The sequence below is a fragment of the Branchiostoma floridae genome, unplaced genomic scaffold (assembly GCF_000003815.2).
Source record: "Branchiostoma floridae strain S238N-H82 unplaced genomic scaffold, Bfl_VNyyK Sc7u5tJ_1564, whole genome shotgun sequence".
NCBI lineage: Eukaryota > Metazoa > Chordata > Leptocardii > Amphioxiformes > Branchiostomatidae > Branchiostoma > Branchiostoma floridae.
This window is the reverse complement of record NW_023365762.1, coordinates 157,567-182,786: the sequence shown is the minus strand read 5'-3', so window position 1 is coordinate 182,786 and position 25,220 is coordinate 157,567. Positions and strand designations below refer to the sequence as shown.

The 25,220-nt window shown below is 38.3% G+C and overlaps 2 protein-coding genes across 5 annotated transcripts; one reads left to right on the top strand and one right to left on the bottom strand.

The window, feature by feature from the left end:
• Positions 1-89: 89 nt before the first annotated feature.
• Positions 90-4,628, bottom strand: LOC118408276 (fructose-2,6-bisphosphatase TIGAR-like). Of its 3 annotated transcripts, none has more exons than XM_035808954.1 (7): positions 4,441-4,628; positions 3,163-3,184; positions 3,082-3,097; positions 2,540-2,658; positions 2,137-2,214; positions 1,464-1,574; positions 90-825 (listed from the first exon to the last, which is right to left on the bottom strand). In XM_035808954.1, exons 1-7 carry the CDS (start codon positions 4,470-4,472, stop codon positions 265-267), a joined length of 939 nt encoding a protein of 312 aa, XP_035664847.1. In that variant the 5' UTR covers positions 4,473-4,628; the 3' UTR covers positions 90-264. The 3 variants fall into 3 exon arrangements, with proteins under 3 accessions (XP_035664847.1, XP_035664845.1, XP_035664846.1); XM_035808952.1 differs by having other exon boundaries at positions 3,082-3,102; positions 3,168-3,184; positions 4,441-4,627; XM_035808953.1 differs by lacking the exon at positions 3,082-3,097 and having other exon boundaries at positions 3,147-3,184.
• A 428-nt stretch (positions 4,629-5,056) lies between these two features.
• LOC118408275 lies at positions 5,057-23,618 on the top strand. Of its 2 annotated transcripts, XM_035808950.1 has the most exons (24): positions 5,057-5,251; positions 5,512-5,588; positions 6,297-6,407; positions 7,594-7,685; positions 8,483-8,596; positions 9,358-9,412; positions 9,724-9,786; positions 10,338-10,405; positions 11,144-11,276; positions 11,825-11,950; positions 12,365-12,589; positions 13,283-13,398; positions 13,703-13,743; positions 14,330-14,467; positions 14,897-14,963; positions 15,463-15,589; positions 16,219-16,444; positions 16,842-16,945; positions 17,406-17,485; positions 17,908-18,159; positions 18,414-18,507; positions 19,010-19,250; positions 22,579-22,652; positions 23,314-23,618. In XM_035808950.1, exons 1-24 carry the CDS (start codon positions 5,209-5,211, stop codon positions 23,512-23,514), a joined length of 2,868 nt encoding a protein of 955 aa, XP_035664843.1. In that variant the 5' UTR covers positions 5,057-5,208; the 3' UTR covers positions 23,515-23,618. The 2 variants fall into 2 exon arrangements, with proteins under 2 accessions (XP_035664843.1, XP_035664844.1); XM_035808951.1 differs by lacking the exon at positions 12,365-12,589.
• Positions 23,619-25,220: the final 1,602 nt, after the last annotated feature.

Sequence of the window (25,220 nt, the reverse complement as noted above, 5' to 3'; positions counted from 1 at the left end):
AGACTGATGCTATCTGGAAAAATTGTGAAATCTAGACCATTGGAAATTTCAACAGTATGTCAAAGCAATAACAAGAATGTTACAGTCACTGTGATGTAAATACTGTGTTTATTGCATTAGGTCAACTTTCCACCATAAATGTTACATTGGACAGCAGAATAATTATATCATACCAATACGACAACCATAAGTAACAAAAGTATCTAAAATGGAGAATACAGTATTGCCTATACATGCAAATATCATTGTGTGTTTGTTGACACATCATAACTGGAATTCAAGAGCACTATCCAGATGAGACTTGTCATGAAGGAATTGACATGAAAGGGTGGGCCTTTTACCTCTTTTGAGTTGAACTACGAACTGGGAAATACCACAGTTGGGCGAAATTTGCATCGCAAATCTTTTGCTCTTTACCTTACATCCGAGATCATCAATGAGATGCCTAAACAACTCCCTTATTGTCCCCCCATGTGAGACAAGCAAAACTCTAGCATTATACTTCTCAGAATCTTCTGTTTGCGAATCGGATGCTGTGCTTACTCCAACATTCTGTGGTTGCGAATCAGAGGCTATGGTTACTTCCGTGTCATTTTTTGAAGCACTACCTGAGGTAGTAGAATTGGATGCTTGTGTCCCTGATTTTTTTCCATCTCCTTCCTCTATGTTCCATTCCCCTAAAACGTTGCCCTCCAACCCACAATCCCTTTCTGCAGTCCCATCAGCCATTGCGGCATGTTGCAGGGTTCCCACTTGACCTATCCCGGCTTCCGCAGCAAGGTCGTTGCAGAGGTCATGGAAAAATGCTTCAGCTCTTGCCTTCACCTGAAATGAATAAAGCATGGAAGATATTCCCCTGAATAATTTCGATAGGTTGGTGAATGAATGAATGGCAAAGTTCTTCATTCACAACCAAGGAGTTACAACAGGTAATGGCACAGTGTTGCAGCGCCCCCTATCTGCACTAGGAAGAATGACAAGTCTGTAAAACCTGTGGAAGGCGACAGACAGTTACAAAACATCAGTAGTAACATTTGGTTGCAAATAAAGAACTTTCATCCGATGAAACATGTTATTAGTAAAAAAAGCTAACTAGTACTTATTTAATAGATTCAAACCCAAATCCTAAAATACTGTTTGGTTCATAGAGTTTCTAAGATGCAAATAATTCAGATAACTGGAAATACCAGCAAATTGTCTAGTTCATAACAAGGAGGTTATGGTAATGGTTAACTTAACATTCCGCATGAGCAATTCGAACCTTGAACCAGCCTATTATTGTAGTTGTCGCATATATGAGCCTACTGTCATGCATGCCATAAAATCTGCTATCTTTAAATACTAGTAGAGTTGTACATATTCCAGACGTTGTTACTTAACTACATATATATAGATAACAAAACTAACAGAGATATGTTCTAAAGAGACCTTCTTTATACCAAACATTATTACAGTACCAGTACCTGTAGAGGGGATTCTCCTCCAGGAGGTTTGAAGTCCTGAGGTAACTGCCCAGATTTTTCCACCAGAGCCCTCAGCTCGGAAACTGTCTTCCCTTCAACCTCTCCAAAACCCTTCAAAACAAAGACACAGCTTACCCAATATGCAAAACATCACTTTTGCCTTTTAAAAAATGTTCTACAGCTCGATTGTGTTATGCCTAAAAGCACTTACACAAATTGAACAAACAGGAATATAGAGTACATTATGTAAAATAATGCATTTAAGTTTGTATGGATGTAATTTTGCTATATAGGGGGAAAATGGAATTTGAGGTGGTTTTGAGTGCTCAATAGCACTGTAGTCACATATTGTACAATGGAAACACTGTTGCCTTTACAGAAAGTGGAAACATAAACCAACCACAAAGCTTTCTGCATTTAAAGTATTTTAAAACAAAACAAAAATCAACTTTACAGTAACGTCGATGAAGGTTAGACATCCAGGTAATAAGATACGCCAAAAAGCAGTTATTCAAGCAACTGGATATGATTTTGGACATGATCAGACCTTTCAGACAGCCTTCTGGTGTCTTCTGTCGGTGACACTGGAGAAATCTTGTTAGAGAGTTGCTTGAGGAACTGCTTTTTGGTGCAACTTTACATTGTATAAAGCTGTAACAACTCAACCACATACCCTTTCCCTCAACCTCTTGTCCACCTTCACTTGTGGAGACTTGCTGAGTACATTTTTGTCAAGGATAACTTGGCTAGTCTGAAAAAAAACCATCAATTTATGAAATTGTAAAAATGATGTTGACTTTGAAAGTGGTTTCAGACACTTTAGGAATTTCATCAACAGTTAACCATCGCATTGTGGGTAATATTTCAAAGCTGAAGGCCCTGAGACATAAAGAAAACATATCTGGACTTGTTTTAAGCATGGTCTAGACAACAACAGTTTTGCTTACAAGTTAGGGGCATTCACCTTTGACCTCATTCAATTCAAACTGTGAACTGACTTATTGCAATACCAAAGGATGCAATACTGTTTTGAAATGCTAGGGGGCACTGCAGGACTGGTGGATAGTCTGTGTTACCTGCAGCACCCTGTTTAGATCACTTGTGTAGACGTGGGTGAAGAGTTGGTTCATCAGACGTTTTCCCGCCAGTCCGGCCTGGTGATAACCAACATCAGACAGGTTTGTGTTCATCTGGCCTGCAGAAATCATATCAAACAAACAATTGCAATCATGACACCAAGGATGATGACATAAAAAATTTTTAGGAGTCATTGTATTCCATCATGATAGAATCATTTGTTAAACATACATGCACATAGACATTTGCTGACTGAGACTGAGACTATCCATGGTTTGATTATACTGCTGCTGGAGTCTAAAAAAAAATTAGCACTAAAAATAAATCCCTCCGATATTGAACATCAAACCCACAAAGATCATTCTTCCGGCTATATGCAATTTGTCTAATGTAGAAAAGTTGCGAAGATGATGATGATGATTAATGTATTATTTAAAAAAGGTATTATGATTGACCATTAATGTGGAAATCTTGAAACATATACTAGTATTATCTTTGTCAAACAAAGACAGGCTATCCGTATTGAAATGATGAACCATATCTTGAAGGATAAATTCCTTATATAAGACAGGCTATCCGTATTGAAATAATGAACCATACATGTACCTTGAAGGATAAATTCTTTATTTTCCCTGGTCTCTCCACTGCAAGAAAAAATATTTTTTATTACATGTAACAAACAAACTTTGTTTTGGATAACTCGCATTATGTTACCAGCATGTGTAATTGCATTCAAGGAGCTAGTATTTTCTGTACCCAGGAGATATGTTCAAATTATACATTCGTCAAGCAAAGTTTGAATGATAAAGATCCACAAACTCATTACTAGTATGTGAAACATTCCCTGCAGTTCCAAAGAAAACTGCTTGAGGGCCCAGACATACCGGTATGTTACTACTATCCCACTACAAGATCTACTGTAAATGCAGAAAATTTTGCGGTGGTTTAATGTTTGCGGTTTTTGTGGGGGCCACTTCACCACGAATTTAAAACCACCACGAACATTTCTCCATGCCAGTAAGAGATCTAGAGACTACATTGCCTGGGGGCGAAATGTCCTTTGCCCACTACCGTGAAATGAAATTCCCGCAAACCTAAATGCATTTACAAATCTACTAACCAAAAATCGTGACCATAGCTTGTCCAGAACACGAAATATCAAAGACATTTTGCCACAGTACCATGTATATATTACTCTCCAAGCAGAGGTCGAATTGCGCAGATATATAGTAGTAGTTGAAAAAATTACACTACTTCCTAGGAAGAGCGCGAGTGTAATTTTTTCCAAAAGTCCATAAATTATTTCTTTATGTTGGGAGAATTATTGGAAGAAATATCTTGTGATATGCATACTATATAGCATGGAAAATGCACTGTTTGTTTGCCACAGTTGTGCTCCCACATTTATGTTATCAGTGCTGGAAGTCATAGGGTTTATTTGGGCTCATTATGAGGGTATCTCACACAGCATTTGCTACATGTGCACTTTCTTCCCAGCCTGATAAGGCTAGAGCCTACTTCCTAGGAAGAGCGCGAGTGTAATTTTTTCGACTACTACTATATATCTGCGCGATTCGACCTCTGCTTGGAGAGTACATATATATATATATATATAGCAAGTCTGTCATCAAGGCCTTCTATCGAGGCTTTCCTTTCTGGTGCACAATCAGACGTGCAGAAAGTCACACGAATGCACAAAACAGCGCTGACAAATTCATAACCTCCTTGGTGAAGTAATAGTATTAGATACATGTCGGGTTTCATATCAATATTCAAAGAGCAAATTACATTTACCGGCAGATTTAAAGTTACATAATATTTTCTAGTAACGGAAACCTCAGGAAGACCAGCTTAGTACATAGTACTACATAGTACATAGTACATAGTACTAGTAACTTACTGACGGACGACAGTGAGTAGAAACGTCGCCATTCTCCTTGTTACAGCGTTGTAAACAGCCGTGTCACTTCAGTGTGGTGTACGTGCGGACAGAAGTAAAGGCAACGGTAATAAAGACACTCAAAATTATGCCAAATCCGTCACAGTTTGCAACTCAGAAGATCAAAATCGCAGGGCAAAGGTCAATGGACAAATACACTAGACTCATGGGGTTTAAATGGTGACTTTAAACTTTGCAATAATGTTTTGGATATAATATAAAGCTACAAAAAGCACAATATCATATTTTTGTATATATACAAACATAATATTTTGGTATGAAATAACATAATATTGTCGCAAGAGTAAGTTATTTCAATTGTAATATACCTACAAAAGAAAGTGTAATATTCTATGTGAAAACGGAAACGGAAATGCAAGGCACATTCTTGTAGACAGCAACACAATGAACTAAGGCGGAGTAAAAATACCATAATCAAACAACGAAAGAGTAATGATTAAAAATCTATATAATGCTAAGAAAAGAGACTCTTTTCTTCATTCTTACATTGTTATATTATTTTACTTTCCTCAGAATAGTCCATTTTATTTAGTTTTCTAGTAGCGTTTGGTTGCCTTGTAACCTAGCGACCGTGTGTAAATACGTCAGGCTCGGATATCCCGCAATGTTTTGGCTGTAGCGATCCTGTAGTCTTTGAAGTAGCGATATCATAGTCTTCGCCACTGTTTTGAATACAGAAAAGTGACAGACAGAGACTATTTTGATGCAATGACTTCCAGAGAGCAAAGAGAATCCGTTCAGAACGGTTTTGGTAGGTGATAGTTATGTTTTTGTGATCTCTTCTTTTCGCTTGTCCGTCGCCCCCCTCCCCACTTTTAAGTCTCCCAACCCAGTGTCATAACTTAACTAGTAATTCTACTCATGCTATCTTTGTAGTAATATGTTACCAATATCCATCATTAACAAATATCCATGTACATTATTGTAACAGTAAAGTTTGAACGTTATCCAGCCCTACATAATTCTTAGCGATTGCATATTGAATATTGATTAGAAATAATTTTTTTCCAGGCTCTGGAGGCAGGAAGGCGAATGTGGTACCGATGGACACACTGGGGGAAGACGAAGAGGACTCTGGAGAGGATGAAGTACTGATTGTTGTGTTGTTGTTTTTGTCGTTGTGTTGTTATTGTCGTGTTGTTGTTGTTTTCTCCATTTGACTAAAGTTGCAATGGAATGGATCCTGAATTTTCTACTGCTGGTTTCTACACTTTTGATGTTAAGTAGTGTGATAAGCTATTAATTTTCTGTTAGTATTTGTATAATATTGCCATTTGCATCTAACTGTAGATGTCTGTGATTTCTATGGAATGGTAGAAAACTATACAGTAATGTTTATTTTCAATGAGTGAACACACAGTGATGCAAACCCAAACTTGTCTCACTTCATCCTGATTGCAAGAGCTTAAACTGCTTACAGAATATCATCCTGATTGCAAGAGCTTAAAGATGCAAACTTAGAAATTGCAAGGAAATGTTGCAATCATTGCAATGAAATATTACCAGAATTGTAAAATATCACAACAGAACCAACATATACCAAGATACATGTAATCACATCAAAACAAAAGAAAACATCAGCAAAACAAGGTCAATGGTCAGGAAGCCCAAAATCAACCTTTATTATTATTGTTGGAATCACCCAACCTACCTTAGCAAAAACCATTGCGATCCATCCAGTTGTTCTTTAGATACATCCCCATACATCTACGAGACTCAAAACAGTACCTCCATCTTAATGAAGGTAATTCATGGACACATGCGGACTTTATCCTGACCAATGATTATCCTTACAGCAGGAGGCAGCGGAGGAGAGAGCGCGACAGTTGGAGGAACAGAACAAGTTTGACGCCCTGTGTGACGGGATCCTCAGTGCTGTGGCACTGCTCAATAACTCTCTACAGGAGGTGGGTAGAATCACTCACTATCTGAGCATGAAAGTTCATCTGTGTTGGTAGGATACATTATAGAAATTGCTAAACTTTCTTTCCAACACTGATATCAATATAGGGACATACCCTTAATTTTCGGTCAAACTCCGTCGACCTTGTTCACAGAATGACCCTCTCTATCTCCAGGTTGACGGAGTTTGACCGAAAATTTAGGGTAAGTCCCTATATTGATTTCAGTGTTGGAAAGAAAGTTTAGCAATTTCTAAAACACTCACTGTCTGGTTTATCATTTTCCCTTCCCAGTCTTGCTGGGGTTAGACTTAGCCTTCTTTGTAGACTTCAAGCTGGGCTGCCTTTTATTTTATGGGGGGTGGGAGTGGCTAGTTTCAAAGTTGGCTATGGTTCTCTAATGCCAGGAAAGGAAGTTTGCCGTTGAAGGGAATCAGTTTGCCTAGAAAGATAGTTTGCCTCGAGGCGGGGCAAAACTCCTTCCATGGCAAACTACCTTTGTAGGAAAACTCCGGTCCATGGCAAACTCCCTTGCCCACTAGATTACATTAGCCATTTTTGAAACTGGCCAATCAGCTTTCAAAGATATACTCAGACAAACAGTATATCAGTCAATGTTTTTGAGGTCTCTGACTCTCATTCGTACTGCACAGACCCACATCTCAGACCACACCTTCCTCCCACTATTTCTACATGGAGATATTGTAATTGTACCATTAGTCTTCCGTATTATCATCATGACTATACCTAGCTTCTTACATGTGTGTAGATCAGGGCTCTAGCCAGCGTCCGTTTTTCCGTCAATTGACGGAAATTTGCTGCGTGTGACGGAAAAATTTTAAAACCAATCCATCAACTATGACGGACAAAAATCTGATAAAAGCTCCTTGGTGGAAGCTACAGGCTGCTTGGTGATGCCGTCCACGGCAGTAAAAGCCACACACTGTTTGTTTTGCTATTGTTATGATTGTTGACAATGTGTGTCGGTGCCCTTTCGCATACGATAATCTCATTAAAACCCATTTTTCAAGGTCTCAGTTCAGTCTCTCTAACTCCTGGAATAGTGTTTTCGGGACAATGGGAATTGGCTGACAGAAAAAAATGTTGAGCTGGCTAGAGCCCTGGTGTAGATGTGAATGAAAGGTTTTTCATTCATTCATTCATAGTGATTGTGTATGTGTTTTGTGTACAGGTGATTGACCTGAAGGATGAACTATTGGAACATAACCTCCCACCTAATGTACTGGTCAGACTGGCCATCGTGTCTGGCAAAATCTTCAGAAGGTTTGTTACGTCAAGTCTTAAAAAATGTATTTGCGAAAACATTTTGAAGCTGCTGTGTTAAGGTGGGGTCACACCTGCGTATATATTCAAGTCCGTATGAGGCACTTATTAGTATTTGTCCGTATGAGTATTTGCCTCCACCAGGCCCCACAATAATAGGAATTGGACAAATTAACGTAGACAGGTAACATGTCAGACAAGCTAGCTGGGTCACTAACTATACTTCTCGGTCAGCTAACACGTTATGTATCTATATTTGTCCAATTTTTTTTTATTTGTACTATTTTTCCCGCGACCTGTGGAGCCTGTTAGAGACTAAAAGCTTCATACGCACCTCAAACGAACTTTAATATAAATGCATGTGTGACCCCACCTTTACACTGAAGGGCAGTTATACTGGCTATACAGATAGAGGTATATATTACTATAGATACAGAAGCTGACTAATGCTACACCAAAGGATAGTTATGCTGGCTATACTGATACAGATAAAGAAGCTGGTGTGTTATACCCAAGGGCAGTTATACTGACTTTATAGATACAAATGCAGAATCTGGTGAGTTGTTTCAAAGCCGTAACCTCCTACATGGATACAGATACAGAAGTTGGTGCATTACACCCAAGGTGGCTTGTGGCCTATACCAACTATACAGATACAGATACAAAATCTGGTAATGTTATTGCCAAAGGGCAGTTAAACTGGCTACATAGATACCGATACAGAAGCTGATGTGTTTTGTTTTGTTTTGTAGTAGAATTATGCATTTGGGCTAATCAAATTTCACTTTCACCATCAGTGCTACAGACTTGAACGTACCAGTCACAGAGTTAGTGCGACTTGTCAGAGTGTACTCTGAACCCTGGGATGAGAAAAGCGAGGCGTTAAAGAAACTACATGCTGACTATGAAAGGTATTTAACCTTCCAGAGCACAATTCTGTGTTAGCCATTTATGTTATACATGTGCATATAATGCTAGTTCACCTTCAATTGTGGGGTAACTTTTATCTGTTGTTTTTAAAAACAGGGTATTCATGGATATCAAGTCCATGGAGAGTGGTTTCAAACTGCAGCATTTAAAACAATTGCAACTTAAAAACACCGCCTATTGACTTGATATCACTAAATGACTCTAGATACCTGAGTTTTTAAACAGATTTAGGCTGCCTCATGGATAAAGGTGAACTAGCGTTACAACAAGTAGACATAGATTGAAACTTATTGAAAACCTTTGCTAAAAAAGTAGAATTAGATCTAAGTAAAATAATATTTAATTTAAATGGACTGAAAGTTTAGAAGCATAATTTTGTTGTTGCTAATTATATTTTGTATTATTTTCTAGGTTACAATTAGGTTAGAAACAATTGCAAAGAAAATGATTATGTTAAGATGTCTAAATGACAAACTAGTACATATAACGATAAGATGTTTGAATCACTAATCTACCAAAATGTTCAACATCTTTTCCAAGCAACTGAAGTACCATGCAGGTAATTCAAAGGGTGTTGATACTAATGTTTGGTGAATTAGCAATCTCTGGATTTTTTTAAAAGTGTCATCATATTATGATAGCAACCATTACATTGATTGATTGCATTACTAGTAAGTAAGTAATAAGTTACAAGTAGTAAGTTGTGAAGGTTAGTATTAATTTTCACATTTTCCCTTTTCAGCAAGAAGAGACAACTGAACATTGCCATTAAAAGACTTCAACTAGTGGATGCACATGTGAGTATATTTACATTTATCCTTTTGTATGCATGAAAACATCTTTCTGGGTAGTTTAATTATAGGCTGTTTTTCTGCACTACTGGGCTATTTTGGGGCTTGTCCCGGTCCCTGGATTTGTAAAAATCAACTGGGGACCTGTCGACAAGTAGATGCCATGACCAATACCAATGAAAACACCCAAAGGTACCCCCTTGGTATCTTGCAGATCAACGAGGACAAGTTACCATGATAGCAATGCAAAATTGAGAAAAAGTGTATACATCATGACATAATGATTATATTTCTTTTATCTTTCTTTTTCTATACAGTCCAAGCGCCTTGCTCGTGAGAAACGGATCATGAACTGGGAAAAACTCTTCGCCAAGCTAACGGTAAGAAACTAGCCCGTGCTAACACACAACCCTTGCCTTACTCTGTTTACAAAACATGACCGATTCTCCAACAACAAAAGACAAATCCGTGCCATCCCGGCGTAGGGTCACTACTTGGTATAAAGGTTTCAGTGACCCGGGTAAGTTTTCTATGCATAATAGATTGTTTTGTTGACAAAATACAACATGTTCCTCTATCAATGGTACAGGCAGATTTGTTGATATAGTATAAAGTTACGCTACTATTCAGAGTCAATGGGCCCTGGTATGTCAGTGGATTAACCCTATAAGGGCTCCCTTGGGAGTTAGTTATTGTAACTAAGGCCTTGTTGATTTGATTATATGGATGCCATCTGCACACACATCAATTTTCTTCTGTTTCCACAAATTCAAATGATCTCAAACATACTATAACTCATACAAAGCTACTGTAAAATGAATATATAATATGCTGCGCATTGCAAGAAAATTATGGAAAATGGATACTAGTGTTGTAGGATGCCAAAGTAAACATACATGTTTTTTTTATTCATTTTCATAATTTTTTGCAGAGTTCAAAAGGCCATGGTCGCAGATGGAAATTTCTGATTGACTCATTCAAAAAGAAGGCGCAGATGGGGTAAGGAAATTCTTAAGTAAAGCATGAGATTTCAATTATGTAGTAGCAGTTAATGCTAGTTCACCTTTATCTGGGAGGGGGGGATATCCGTTGTTTTAAAACACTTGGTATTTTGGAATATAAAGTCGATGGACGGTGGTTTCAAAATGCAATGCCATACTTTGAAAATGATGCAATTTGAAAACACCGTCCGTTGACGTAAAATCCCCAAGTACCCCCTTTTTTACACAACGGATAAAGGTGAACTAGCGTTACAACTTTGACATTCAGAAGTAGGCATTTTGAATCTTAATCATATTAAGTTGTATTAGTTTATCTGTATGGTTTAAGTTGTTTCTTGTTACTTCATGTAAACTGTATGATAGATAATGGAGTGTATAAAATGTCCAAGCATACCGGTAGTCATTACAAATTGAGAATTCCATTTCCATTTGTTGAAATCGGTTCAATTTTTCCTTGCCTCACTAAGGCAACCATAAGAAATTTGATATGCATATTTATAAAATGCACACTATTGAATAATGCGTTTCATTCTTATTGGTGCACATCTATCTAAGGCCTTTGTATGTGTAAAATTCTGTCTATAATAATTAATAGTAACAAGAATGCATTCAGCACCAAGGACAGGGATACTGGAGATTGTGTTACTTATGCAGCTTTCTCTGTCCTTAGAATTTCATTGACATTTCTGTTCATTTTCCTGTAGTATCAACAGTAATTGTACCTTTTTTTCCCCAGTGCTGAACACCTATTGGCCTATGCTAGCAGTGTAGAGGATGAGTTTGAATCTGACGACGATTTTACCCAACCTGACCACCCCCAGTTTGCTGTAGTGAGCCCTTCCACCGAGGGACCAGAGAAAGCAACATCAGTAAATGAACATATTTCTTTTGGATCTTTCATTCTAAATTATTTTTGTATATCTCAAAATGTTTGATATTAATGTAATTTTACAGTTCTTGTATAAACTAAGTTGTAATTCTTTTTGCTTACTGTAAATCTTAAAATGTTTGTGGTAGTTTTATGTGTCTTCGTTTTTGCAGAAGTCTGTCCACTGCAAATTTTAGTCTGGTATCCAGCCGTATTATAGCTCCCAAGTCTCTTCTATCCTCTTTGCAACAAGTGTCAGTTTTTGTTTGACCAGGTCTTACATGTGTATATGGTTATGTTGGGGACATGCGACGTACTAGGTCTAGTATTTGTGGAGAGGACAGAAGAGACTAGGGAGCTAAAATATGGCTGAATACAAGTTTATGATACCATGAATATATCTCTCCAGTGTATGAATTACTGTACTACAGAATTGTTTCAGCCTTGAACTTCCTTGAACATCACGAAAACCTCCTTTTTACTCCTACCTTGAAATAAAGTCAATGCAAAATTGAATAAACTTACAGTACCATGTTTGTTTCTTTGTAGCCATCAGATTTTGAGAGCGAGCCTGAACCAGAGTCCGAGCCAGAGAGCGGTAGTGAGAACGACTTACCACCGGGCGACAGCGAACTGGAATCAGAAACTGGGAGTGAAGGACAACAGCTTTCAAAGGTGAGAAACAAGAGCTCAGGATTTCAGTATCTTCCATTGTCAGAAAATATAATTTTGTGATGAATTTTTGCATGTCTCAAAAAAACTTGTATACTGCATGCTATTTTTGATAGAAAACAAAATACCGGTCATTAGTATTTTTCAGATCTTTTGATTTTCTCTATATTAAATTCTTTCTAATACTTTAGTTTTCTTTGCAACAACACTAAGTCCGATTGAAATGTCCCTAATAATCCATGTTTGTCCACAGGCTTTTCATATTCCATTAATGTACAATTTTTGGACATTTAGCTTGCATGAATGTTCTTTATGGAACATAAGGTGTAGGAACATAGGGGTGTTGGAACACAGGTGTATCCATTCAGTCATCTTATACCACACAAAAATGAAAGATGAGATTCATGTTCCGAATAGAGAGCTGCATCCGGTAGCTCGAAACAATCCACAACTTCTCAAGAGGGAGGCACGAGTGATGGCAGCGAAGACAACACGGACAAAAGCTCGGATTCTGACTCAGACTCAGACAGCGACAGTGAAAAGGAAGGGAAAAGTAAGAAAAAATCAGCAAAAAAGGGGCAAACCGACAAAAAGAAAGCCCCGATCAAAGGAGTGTTGAAGAAAAAAGGGACAGTCCGGAAGGTTTGTTGGTATCATACCAGAGTTTGGTGGCTGGGAATACTACTAGTTAAAAAGCCCTCTGGTGTTGGTGATGGAAAAATGATCAGGAAAAAGGAAACAGATGCATGGTTAAAAACTGATGAACAGGAAAGTCAGCTATCATTGTGCAGTTTGGACAGAATAGGATGATTTGGGCACAAAAATGGCAACTCCTTGTCCAAGCTATAAATGATAGTAAAGGTGGTATCTCACTGCAGTTAGAGCAAAATTGGCAAAAATTACACAACACGCAGTGAACGAGCCCCACAGTGCCACACCAGTGCCCCGAGTGCAGTGAGATGGTCCTTAACATGGAGCAGACTAATCCTTCAAACCAATTGACAGCATCTTTTGCATTGCAATATTATATTATCAACCTTCAGTAAAACAACCAAAAGTACATAGTTCCCATTCAAAACTTTGTCCTTTGTATGTGAAAGATGTTATTTGGCTTGAAGGATTAATTTGATAGAAGTGTTTAACAAGGTTATCGTTAACAGCTTTTTTCTAAAGGTGATAACTGAACTGGTGGCAAGGTTTCTGTCAAGGTGGCGAAAAGACTTACCCTTTCTTTGCTAACAGCAACAATACTGAGGTCACAGCGACTACTGGTGCACAATGTAAGATATAAGGCCACTATTATAACAATGATATCGATGATGTTCCCTTTTGTAGAGGAGAGGGTCCCGGGTGAGATTTGGAGGAGCGAGCACAGTCGAGGCACCAGAGCTCGTGGTAAAACCTCCTTCAGAAGACCGGTCAGTCTGGACACATGAACCAGAGTACGACAGGTATGGACTGGGATGATAACATTCTGGTTGTTTTAGAGAGTTCTTTCTGTTAAAATTACAATATATTCTGATCAATAAAGAGAAAGGGATAATGGTTTTTGAAGACAATAGAAGTCATTATCTCATAAGAGATTCTAATAGTAATTTGTGTAACTCATTAATAGACTAATGATTACAGCCTGAACTATTCTAAACATAAGTTAGTTTGTACAATTTGTCTTTTTCAATATTTTGAGTTTATGTTGTAAATGTTTTTTTTTGTTGCATTACACTTTTAACTTTTGTTTTTAATATCTTTCTACAGATTTCTAAATGTTAGAGTATACAAGCCTGTTGGAATGCAAGGTTCGTTTTTCACAGTCTTTATCTTTCTTTTAGATTTGTAAAATTAATTTTTTGTTACCATTATGTCCTGATGATGTTGTAAGTCAATCTTCTTCAAACCAACCACCTGTCCAAAATCCCTTGGGTGGTTGTACAATGTGTTGGGAAGGTTTGGCTGTAGTATGAAGTTCAAAATATATATTTCCTTTGTGTTTCTAGTCTCATATGTCTACCCTCATTGTATCCTTGTTTCAAAAAGGTTGGTAACGCTAGTTCAGCTTTATCCCAGGAAGAACCCATATCCAATGTGTCTAAAAACATTAATTTGTTGATCAAGTCTACGGACTGTGTTTTCAAATTGCAATGCTTTAAAAATATTTCATCAGAGTTTGTTAAATCCAAGATATTTGAGAATTCTTTTTCTTTTTCAAGCTTCAATGCCTGTCAGAAAATATTGCAATTCGAAACCACCGTCCGTCAATTAAATGCCATTCAAAACCACCATCTGTTGACATGCCTTAAAAACGTTTTTGAAGCTACAAGTACGTAGGTTACCCTGCAGGTAAAGGTAAACTATAGTGTTAACATATCTTAATTCCTTCCACAGATACTGAACTCACCTGTGTGTTGACCATGGGTGACCAGGTGTTTAAGACAGGTGTGTTGGACACACCACCCACTCCACCTGAACCCAAACCTCAGACACCTGAAAAACCCAAGAAAGGCAGCCTGATAGGCAAGGGAGGTATGTACATATATGGTAAATGTGAAAGGCTGATGTTTTCTGATAGCTTGGCTCCTCTGAAAGTCTCTCATTAACTAAAAGATAATTGTTCATATTAAAAATATAAAATATTCATAATGTAAATTATAACATTGTATGTCAAGTTAGAATACTTCCAATACCTTATCCATATTGAGGATATTATGTAATATAAGGTAGTGGTCATCTCTATTTCTTATAGCCCTTGGGCCACACACTGTAATGCATGTACTAGACCATACTTTTTTTCATAAATGGACAAAATTGAATGAGATTTTTGAAATCAACATCAGAATCTTCCTACATAGCACAATAGATGAAAATGTATAGATTATATCTAATTTCATGTGCTTCATAGCTTCAAGAAGACTTGATATCATGATGTGTGATTATGTGATTCTTTGTATCCAGGTGTTAAGAGAAGAAAGTCTGTGACTGTCAAGGAGCCTCATGAAGAAACGCCCAAGGAGGATGACAGGTGAGAAGTCCCCAAAGTTACTTATTATACATAAAAAGAACTTTTATCTATACTCGTCCAAGAAAGTTTACTTCCAACTATATTTCATGTGCCATATATGGCCATATTGAGCCACTGTACCTTTGAACCAATGGCAGTGTGGCCCAGTTACTTTAAAACCAAGTATGGCAGTAATAAGTACCCTGAGGTGGTATCTCACTGCACTTGGGGCACCGGTGTAGCTCTGCGTGGTTTGAAAGAATAATTGCTCAACAAATTTCAGAGATAAAGAACAGATTTTCTTACGTTTTGCGTATTTTGTTGTCTTCTAAGTCATACTTTAAGTGTTACGAAATATCTAATTTGTAAAAAAAATTTGCAAGAATAACACAACAGTGCCAAAGTGAATGAACCCCACATTGCCGCACCAGTGCCTCATGTGCACTGAGATACCATCTTAAGTTGTATCCAGGACCAAAGCATTCTTTCGATAAAAATTAACATTATCTGTGCCTTTCAGGTTTGAAGAGTTTGTGTTCAGTGTGCCTGACAAACTGGCGGAAATGCAGGGGTTAAAGGTCGCGGTGAACTCACAGGATGAGATGGCAGCTGTCGCAACTATAGAGGCAGAGGATCTGACTAGTTTGGTAAGTCAACAGTGCTAGTTTGCCTTTATCTGTAGGGTAACCTAAATCCGTTGTTTATAAAAACAGGGTATTTAGGGATAAGAAGTTGACGGACGGTGGTTTCAAACTGCACTATTTTTAAAATATTCAGTTTGAAACCAGTCAATATTTTCAAAATATTACAGTTTGAAACCACCGTCCGGCGAGTTGATATGCCTAAACACATTGTTTGTAAAACAACGGATATGGGTTACCCCGCGGATAAAGGTGAACTGACGTTAGATGAATTTGGATATCAGTCTTAAAACAGGTTGATAACCACGTTGCACAATGATGGGTCAAAGCAAAAAACAATCTCATCCCCTCAAACTTTACCTAAACCATGATAAAAAAGTCAATACGCAACTCATATGGACTTGAAGATACACACAGGTGTGAACGCCTTACTGGAAAGTAATATTTTTTCCTCGTAACTTTTTATCAACCTTCTCTTTTGTTGAAATTTTGCTAAAATGTTATGGAAGAAAACTATTAAGTAGCGTGGCTTCAAATTCATACCACAGGTATATTCTATGAGTATAAAGATGTTCAGAATTGCTGAATATAGAACTTTCTGAAGGTAAACCTACTTCTCTTTTTTTGTGTTTCAGGAGCTGCCTGTGAAATCCTTACCAGAAGAAAATGCAGAAGAGTTTGATGCCAATTTGAAGACTAAAGACCCCACCATGTTTCCCCTTTACGCCACAAATAGTTCCAAACACGGTATCTATGGTAACCTACCGCTCAAACTGTACTGGACACAGCAAGAGCGCCCGCGAACCTTCGAGAGGGAAACGGAAACATTGACTTTAATGGAGCTGATCAAGGAAGTTACAGGTTTGTCCTTTGTTTTGATGTGTTTCATAATGAAATAACAGTGATTTAAATAAAGGCAATGAAAAACAGTAGTTTTCCTAGTAGATATCTACCCTAGTCATAGTCCAGCATCTGTCTCTATTCAAATATTTGGCCTCCATGCCTCTACTTATAAATACTGTAACTCTTGACACTTTTGCACTGGTTCTATTTTTTACATCAGCAGTGACCTCCCGGTTGCAAAGTCATATCTGCCAACTCTCTCATATCATCCTCCTATCTGTTCCATTGGCTACCCCTGTTTCTTTCTCCCTGGACAGTTCCTTGCATGATAGTTTTGGCTAGTCCTGATGACACATGCCCGTATTGCTTTGTAAATAAAGGCAACTAAAACTCCTAATGATTCCTGTGTTTCCAGGTGTTGATCTAACACAGCACTCCAAAGAAGAGATAGTGGCCATGTTGGACAGGGAGTATGAGGATAGAGCAACGTCAGCCATGTCTTTTGAAGAAGAGAAAGAGGTGATCATTAAGTTACTAGTTTTTGCTAATTGTTCTAAAAACAGAGGGATCTCTTGCAAATAGAAATATAACAGTACAGTGAAATCTCAATCTGTAATGAGAGAAAAATTATTTGCTGTTCAAACAGTTTTCATCTAGCACCTTGACAAAGTCGTGGTCCCTTAGCAAACCTTCAAAACTACAATTATGGTGCTACGCTTACTATACAAATACAGCAAAGGTACAAATATTCGACCAACAAATATTCTTCAGTCACAGTGAAGCCATAGATATTAGAGTATCCTTTTTGTGTGTGATGCAGGACATGTTTTTCCAAGATTTCCCAAATATTTATGATGTTACAGCCATGCTAGTTGTATCTGTCCTTGGTGCTGAATGCATACTTGTTGCCTTCAATCACAAAAGGACACATTGCGTAAACCACATAGATATTAGAATGTCATTCTTGTGCCTGTTACAGGACATGGTTCCCAAGGCAGAGCTGGAAAGCCTTATGGAACAGCACAATGCACAACTCATGCAAATCCAAGATGAATACGAGTAAGTATTGGTGTTCATGTAAAAGTGCAAAGTTGTACTGTAAACTGTTGTCTGGTATGTCTCCACAAAATATTGTTGGTTGTATCTCTGTGTAATTGTAATGACCTTTGTGTATTCATACCCAGATTTTACAATAGAGTTTCCATGATCATAATTTGCCACCTCAGCTGCGAAAATAAAAAGTGTGAAACATATTTACTACTGGTACTTTTTTTTTACAACTTTGGTCACAATTTTCAGATCAATTCATCCGTAGAAGATTTTGCAGCAAATTTCAGGCAAATAACAAATAGCTAGTACCAGATGTTATCTCAACTGTTGAGGTTAAAAGGTGAATAGAGGTTCTTGACACTCTGTGGAAAGTTTTGCTGAGCTGGCTGCTGTTACCCTTTTGTACTATGTATTACCTTTTGTATTTGCAGGAAACGTCTGAACGAGCTTGCAGAGAATCTAGAAGAGATGCAGGAGAGAGCTCCACCCCCGCTAGCAAACATGGAACATGCCATGGTGCAGTACTCTCCCCAGGGCACCCCCGTCCACCCGCGGTCTCCCGTCAGTCGGGCGCAGACCCGTGATATAACGAGGTCGCCAAACATCCCACAGGTTCCACAGACATCCAGACAGTCCAGCGCAGAAAAGGTCCCCAAACCTCCGTCAGCAACTGCGTATGACGGGTGAGATTTTTCTTCCCATTTCTGTAGCTGTAACCTTCAGCATTACACACCAGATTTTGTGTCTGTATCAAATTCTATATAGCCGGTATAACCTTTCTGCATAACACATCACCATCCATATTGTCTAGTAGTACATCGTACATTTTGCATAATATGAATCATTCTGTACATACTACTTGCCCACCTCTACAAACTCTCTTTTGCTATTGATTATTTCATTAAAAAAACTTTTTTATACGCATACGCAATTTCAGGATGTACCAGCCCCAGCCACCACCACATACAGCACCTAGGGCAAAAAGGAAAACACTACAAGCACCACAACCCAATGCCAATTTGCCTAAAGATGTAAGCATTGACTTTATCGACTGGAACGTTATCTAACTATCATGCAATTAATATACGCTCATTGCAAAATGTAGCAGAATAGTCCAGCTACTTGTAGAAGATAATCACATTTCAATACTCAATTTCAAACAAAAATATTGTCTAATAGTATATGGTATGAAGATATGATAAAACTCTGATTTTGTGAAAGAAATGTTTTAGTGGAGTACTTGACTTCTCATTGCTATATTCATTTACTCCTGTTCAAAGTAATAGGTGTTCTCATGTTACATCGAATAGTTTTCTTTGTCCATGATGCTTAACACATACATGTTGCTATCAAGCAACTGAAATATTGGGTAGTTTTGTATGTTGCCCTGTTTATAGTGCAAAAAGCACACTTGTTACCATCAATCAACTGAATACTGGATAGTTCCATTCAACTTTGCCAAACTTGCAGTTGTATTTTATGGAAGCCGAGTCTTGCAAATTGATCATTATTATTTATTGTAAATCATTATAGTTCCTGGAGAGGCTGAAGTTCCAGACTGCGGAGAGTATTCGCCGTCAGGCCGAGCTGTACGACAAGACAAGACGAATGGTCGAAGAGAAGTACCTCCGACAGATGGAGGGTCAACACAGGATGACCAACCCCGAACCACTGGACCAACAACTGGAGGACGTCTGTCTACCTGCAGTCTTCATGCCTACCAAGACTGGACACATCTACAACCCTAGGGCTTACCAGTACTTCCATCCAAATGGTGATTACTGTAAACTTCTTTATTTTTGCTGGGTTTTAACTATAAGTGGAAGGGATGTTTTCATTGTTTTTAAGCTTGCAGTGAAAAAGATACTATGGCGCAAACCACATATTTGGGATGTCATGAGTTTAGAATCCAAAAATAAAGCTTTACAAATATTTTAAGATTTGCAGTATACTTGAACTTTATTTATTTGCTTTAAGACAACAAATGTCCATAGCAATATCATAAACATAAAATATAACAATCACAATGAAGTAGAAACCATAGGAGTAACAATATTAAAAGTACCACAATGACAGACGTAAACAACATGAGAAACAATAATAAAAACAATATATACAACAACAACGCACATAAAGTCAAACAATCACGGTGCCCTCATCAGCTCCTTTTCTCTGACAACAGTTGCTAACTGGATAAATCTTGCCAATTGTCTGGAGATTTGTAATGTCGGGCAGTTTATTATTTCAAGGAACTTGTGTGGGTTTGGGTGTTTGGAATAGTATGGTGGAATATACTTTTTTCTTAGTACATTCAAAAATGGGCATTCTAAAACAAAATGGTACTCGTCTTCTACCAGGTCAAGGGAACACAACTGACACACTCTTTCCCGTTTGTCTGTCTTTGTGTGTCTACCCTTTTCGATGTTTAGCTGATGCGCTGAGCATCTTATTCGTGCTATCGCTTTTGTTTGTTCGGAGTTATTTAGCACTTTTAAGTAGTGTTCAGCCGAGAAACCGCTCTTTATCATACAATAGGTAGTAAGACGGCTACTGGTGGAGATTTCGTTTTTCCAAAGTGTAATAGCCTGAATCTCTATTCGTTTCTTGAAAATTTCAATAAATGCGTTTTTATCACCTATGCTTTGGTTGTACCATGCTTCCCTTAATCCTAAACTGAACAATAAATCACGCACGTTACTTATCCAATTTCCCCTGCCTACAGCATCTAGTTCATACAACATTGTATAACATTTCTTTGAGTACCTATTGTCATTCATTTCTAGTAATTTCAACCAAAACTTTATAATTCTAATTCGTCTCAGGACACTGAGGGGATATCTCCCGAGTTCACCCCTCACTGCCGCATTAGATGTGGACTGCCCGACACCTAGATAAGACTTGCAAAATTTATTGTGTAGTACTTCCAGTTGATTGGCACTATGGAACCCCCATAGTTCACAGCAATACATCATAATTGGAAGAATAAGAGTGTCGAACATTTTAAACAACAAATCTGGAGACAACATGCCAAACTTGGCCGTATTCTTTTTCATTATGAACAAGGCCTTGGACGCCTGTCCTGCTAACGTTTCCTGCGCCCTAAACCATCCTCCACTTGAAGATACCGTTATCCCTAGATATTTATACGTATTCACCACTTCTACCCTGCTTCCTGCATAGAACCACTTTTCACTTTTCCGTAACTTACCTCCCTTCCTAAAGACCATGACCTTCGTCTTCTCCAAGTTTACTGCTAATTTCCATCTTTCGCAGTAGGAATTAAGGGCATTCAAGACCCGCTGTAGGCCCACCACAGAGTCAGAGCATAGTGCAAGGTCGTCAGCAAACATTAGGCTTAAAATTTCAGTGTCACCAACCTGGATTCCTCTACATCCATTCTGTTCCAGATGCTTATCTAAGTCGCTTATATAAAATGCAAATAAAAAGGGGGAAAGAATACATCCCTGTCTTACCCCCCTATGGCAACTGAAGGTCTCACTCAATTCTTCTTTGACTCTAACACATGATTTTACATCCTCGTATACTGCTTGAATTATACAGGATATCTTCTTACTTATACCTCCCCGGACTAGCTTAAACCACATGTGTGCTCGATGAATACTGTCAAATGCTTTAGAAAAATCGACGAATGCGACGTAGAAGCGTCCTTTTGGTCTTGTAAGGTACTTTTGTGTTAAAGCGTTTAAGCAGAACAGGTTATCCATTACCCCATAATTCTTCCTAAAACCCATTTGAGATTCAGTAAGCTTCTCTTCTTCCTGCATCCAGTTGTTTATCCGTTTTTCTAGTACTGACAGGAAAATCTTACCGAAGACTGAAAGTAAAGTTATACTTCTGTAGTTATTCACTTTGTCCTTCAATCCTGATTTGAACAGTGGGTGTATGATACCGACAGTCCAATTCTTTGGAAAAACACCTAAGTCAAAACACTTGTTGAATAATGTTTTAAGATAAGGTGATAAAATCGAAATGCTCTCACGAAAGAATTCTGGTATCAGTTTATCTAGGCCTGGCGATTTTCCCGGTTTTAGATTCCTAACGCAGTGAATGATCTCTTCCTCTGTTATTTCCTTATCCAGATTGTCATTAGCATAACCCGTGTCGTGTGAAAAACTCTCTAGCGGTTCCGAGAAGTTTATATCTTCCTCATCCAGACTGCTTTCTACCCCTCCAGCATAGAGTTCCTCAAAAAAATTTGCAAATTCCTGGGCACTTATATTACCTATCGTACTTATCCTTTTTCCCCTTACAAGCGTCCAAAATTCTTTAGGGTCCCTGTGTAAATTTTTTAATTTTGTTCTAAGCTTCGCTGCGTGGGCTCTACGTTTAGCCTTGACCAAAGCTTTGTACTCCATCTTAGCTTGTTTAAACATCTTCCAATTCTGTTCGCTTCGTTCCCGTCTATACTTATGTAGCCTTTTACTCGCTTCATGTTTAGTTCGTTTACAGTCCTTATCAAACCAACATTTCCTGTTGGATACCGACTGTTTCCCTGACTTAACTGAGTTAGTAATTTTCATGCTCGCTGCCGCCGTTTCCAATGTTAGGCTGATTTTTTCGACAGCTAGATCTATTTCGTTTCTTTCCAAGTCTGACTCTATTTCCCTCAAAAGCATCTGTACAGTTTGCCCCTGCAGTGTACTTCTAAACTCTTGTGCTCTGTCATGGTTCCACTTATAACGGGTTGATGAGATGGTGTCTGAGTCGGGACTGGCTTCTGTCTTGGGTGGAAGACGATTTCCGGTCGGTATTGTAAAAACAAGTGGTAAATGGTCTGACTCTATTTTGGTTTCTACCCTAAAATCTGTAATCTTTTCAAGCATAGTATCTTTCGCTAACAGATAGTATATTTTCCTCAGGATCGTAATATTGTATGAAATTCAATTCTGCTATATTTTCACCATTCCTTTGTCTTTTATTGTGATTTGTCTTTGTCACCCTGCCATTTTTGATGAATATAACTGTTGATTTTTTGCTAGGGTTTGGGTGTCAAATATTCCAAAATTCTACAATTCACACCTTTAAGCAAGAATTAGACACAATTTATACACTTCTGACATTTTTCGTTTAATTTTTCTCAGGTTTGTCAGGAGAGATCGCCAGATTGACCCAGCCTCCCTCAGTGTTCCAGCTTCCACCACTGGCCAACAGACATGTATCCTTATCATCGTGTGTGTCTTGAACAGTTAGAGTACATCTTAAGAATTTCCCTGTAGCTGAATTTGTAGCCACCTGGCTGTTGATCTCCTAGTTCCATTTACTAGTTAGTTGAAGTTAGTGTAACTGGGAGACCCCGGGTTGAATCCAGGGATGGACATCCTGGTTGGAGCTGCATTTGTCTTTCGGAAGGGACGTAAAATGGGGGTCCTGTGCTCAAGGAGGTGCTTTGAGAACATCACAATAGTTTTCCAGAATAGGTGTCCAGAACAAGAATAGGTTTCTAGAACAAGAATAGGCTTCTAGAACAAGAATAGGTTTCTAGAACAAGAATAGGTTTCTAGGACAAGAATAGGTTACTAGAACAAGAATAGGTTTCTAGAACAAGAATAGGTTACTTTCTAGAACAAGAATAGGTTTCCAGAACACGAATAGGTTTCCAGAGCAATAATAGGTTTCTAGAACAATAATAGGTTTCTAGAACAAGAATAGGTTTCTAGAACAAGAATAGGTTTCCAGAACAAGAATAGGTTTCTAGAACAAGAATAGGTTTCTAGAACAAGAATAGGCTAGAACAAGAATAGGTTTCTAGAAAAAGAATTCATAATATCGTCCCATGATGCTCAGTACGTTTGTTATAACCGTGACTTTGACATCAGCGACTTTCAGTCATGAACCTTTTCGACTTGAGCCAGAACTTCCAGTCGAAGGGATCCGATTGGCTGTCCAACATCCCGGCGTACAGGAGCACCAGTCAGACTCCGTTCCCCATGACCCCGGCGCCGACTGTGGAGGGTCCGTCACAACCCGCCAGCGCTAGTACAATGATGAGGAGCCACCCCATGCCACATACACACTGAGGTTTTTTTTTAACAACACCTCCAGTGTGGAGCCAAAAATCTGTACATTTTGTTTTGCCCATGACACCAGTGCCGACTGTAGAGGGTCTCTCCCAGCCTGCCAGTGCTAAATTAAATGCACTCATGAGAAGTCAACCCATGGCTTGTACACAGAGTTTTGGCAACACCTAAAGGATGGAGCCAATAGTACCACAATAAGCCAATTCACAGTTTTAACTGAGCATACACGTACAAAGACAAAGGCCCCTTATAATCTGTTAGCACTTCTTGTTGTCATGCTTAATATATGTAGTACATGTTCAGGCATGCTCTGTCTACAGTTTATGTCTCAGGGGCTTTCAACTACATACTACCAACAGTGCATTGCACTGCACATGTGCAGTTCAAACCTTGAACCAGTTTATTATTCAAATTGGATGGTTGTCTCATGTCTGATGTATGTACATTGTACATATAATAATTTTTGGCGACAGCCAACACCCATGGGTTGAAGCCAGTAATACCACTATCAGATAAGCCTTGTTTGATGACCACTTATACAATCTTCATATGACCAAACAACAGGGCTGCATTTTTACCTGGCCAAGTGTCTATAGCATTTGAATGGTAAATTACATCAGAATTTGTCAGTCACATTACAAAATGCTTTTTGTCTATTCACATGTTTAATGAGTATAACATTATTCAAGTGAACAGAAGACTATGATTACATTATGATTTACATGAATGATACAACTTGAAGACATATTTCTGAGTAGAATATGTTTATCCAATAGGAAAATCATTGTTGAGTCTTCTAGAGGACCAAAAATTGTAATCATTGGTAAGATACTATAAACAGTATCTTATACAGATAGAATGTAATCAATTCATGTATAAGCATTTAGCATATGATCATAGGGAGTTTTTAGCTGTAAATATTGAGCTATTTTTATTCAAAAGTTGTTATTGAATGTTGATAATGTTGCTGTCTTTCTGTGGAAAATGCTTCATGAATGTATGATATTTTGTACATTTATCTAATATGTCGAATGTCCAGTAATAAATTTGTACTATATTTTCCTTTTACAAGAAGAATTTTTCTTTTTCATTGCTGCAGCTTTTGTTAACGACTTTCAACAAACAAGAGAACAATGAGGATCCAATTGCAATGAAAAATGACCAAACGCTGCAAAAGGTATACTATCAGCGTCCTCTTTAAAGTCTTGCGCTGTGCCAATGTGCCACAGGCCACAGTGACCTCAAAGGTAGTAGATCAGCGGTAGTTGTGTGTCATTAAGCCTGCCTCACATTATATACGATCTTCGGACGTACTTCGCAATCGCAGGAAGGTCGGCTGATTTTAAGATGGTCTTGCGTATTTTTCGCCCAAAATCTGTCCCCCTCACATATAAGCGAGCTTCGTGCGATCGACGGTGAATAAATCTATGATAATGAACCTCCCATGACCTCTTGCACGCGGACAAGGGAACACAAAACGTTCCTCAAAAATGGCAAGAGATCAATAAATGTTGCTTATTTTGCTGTCGGAATCTTTTTAACCAATGAATGGAATGCGCGGGCATAATAGAAATGACACAAGAAAGGAAAGTGTGTCACAAAGCCAGCCTACATACTGCCACAGGGGCCACAATGTTAGAATTACCCTCACATTCCCAGAAATTCAATATTTGTAAACAATCGGAAGTCGGATGAACGTCGCCCGA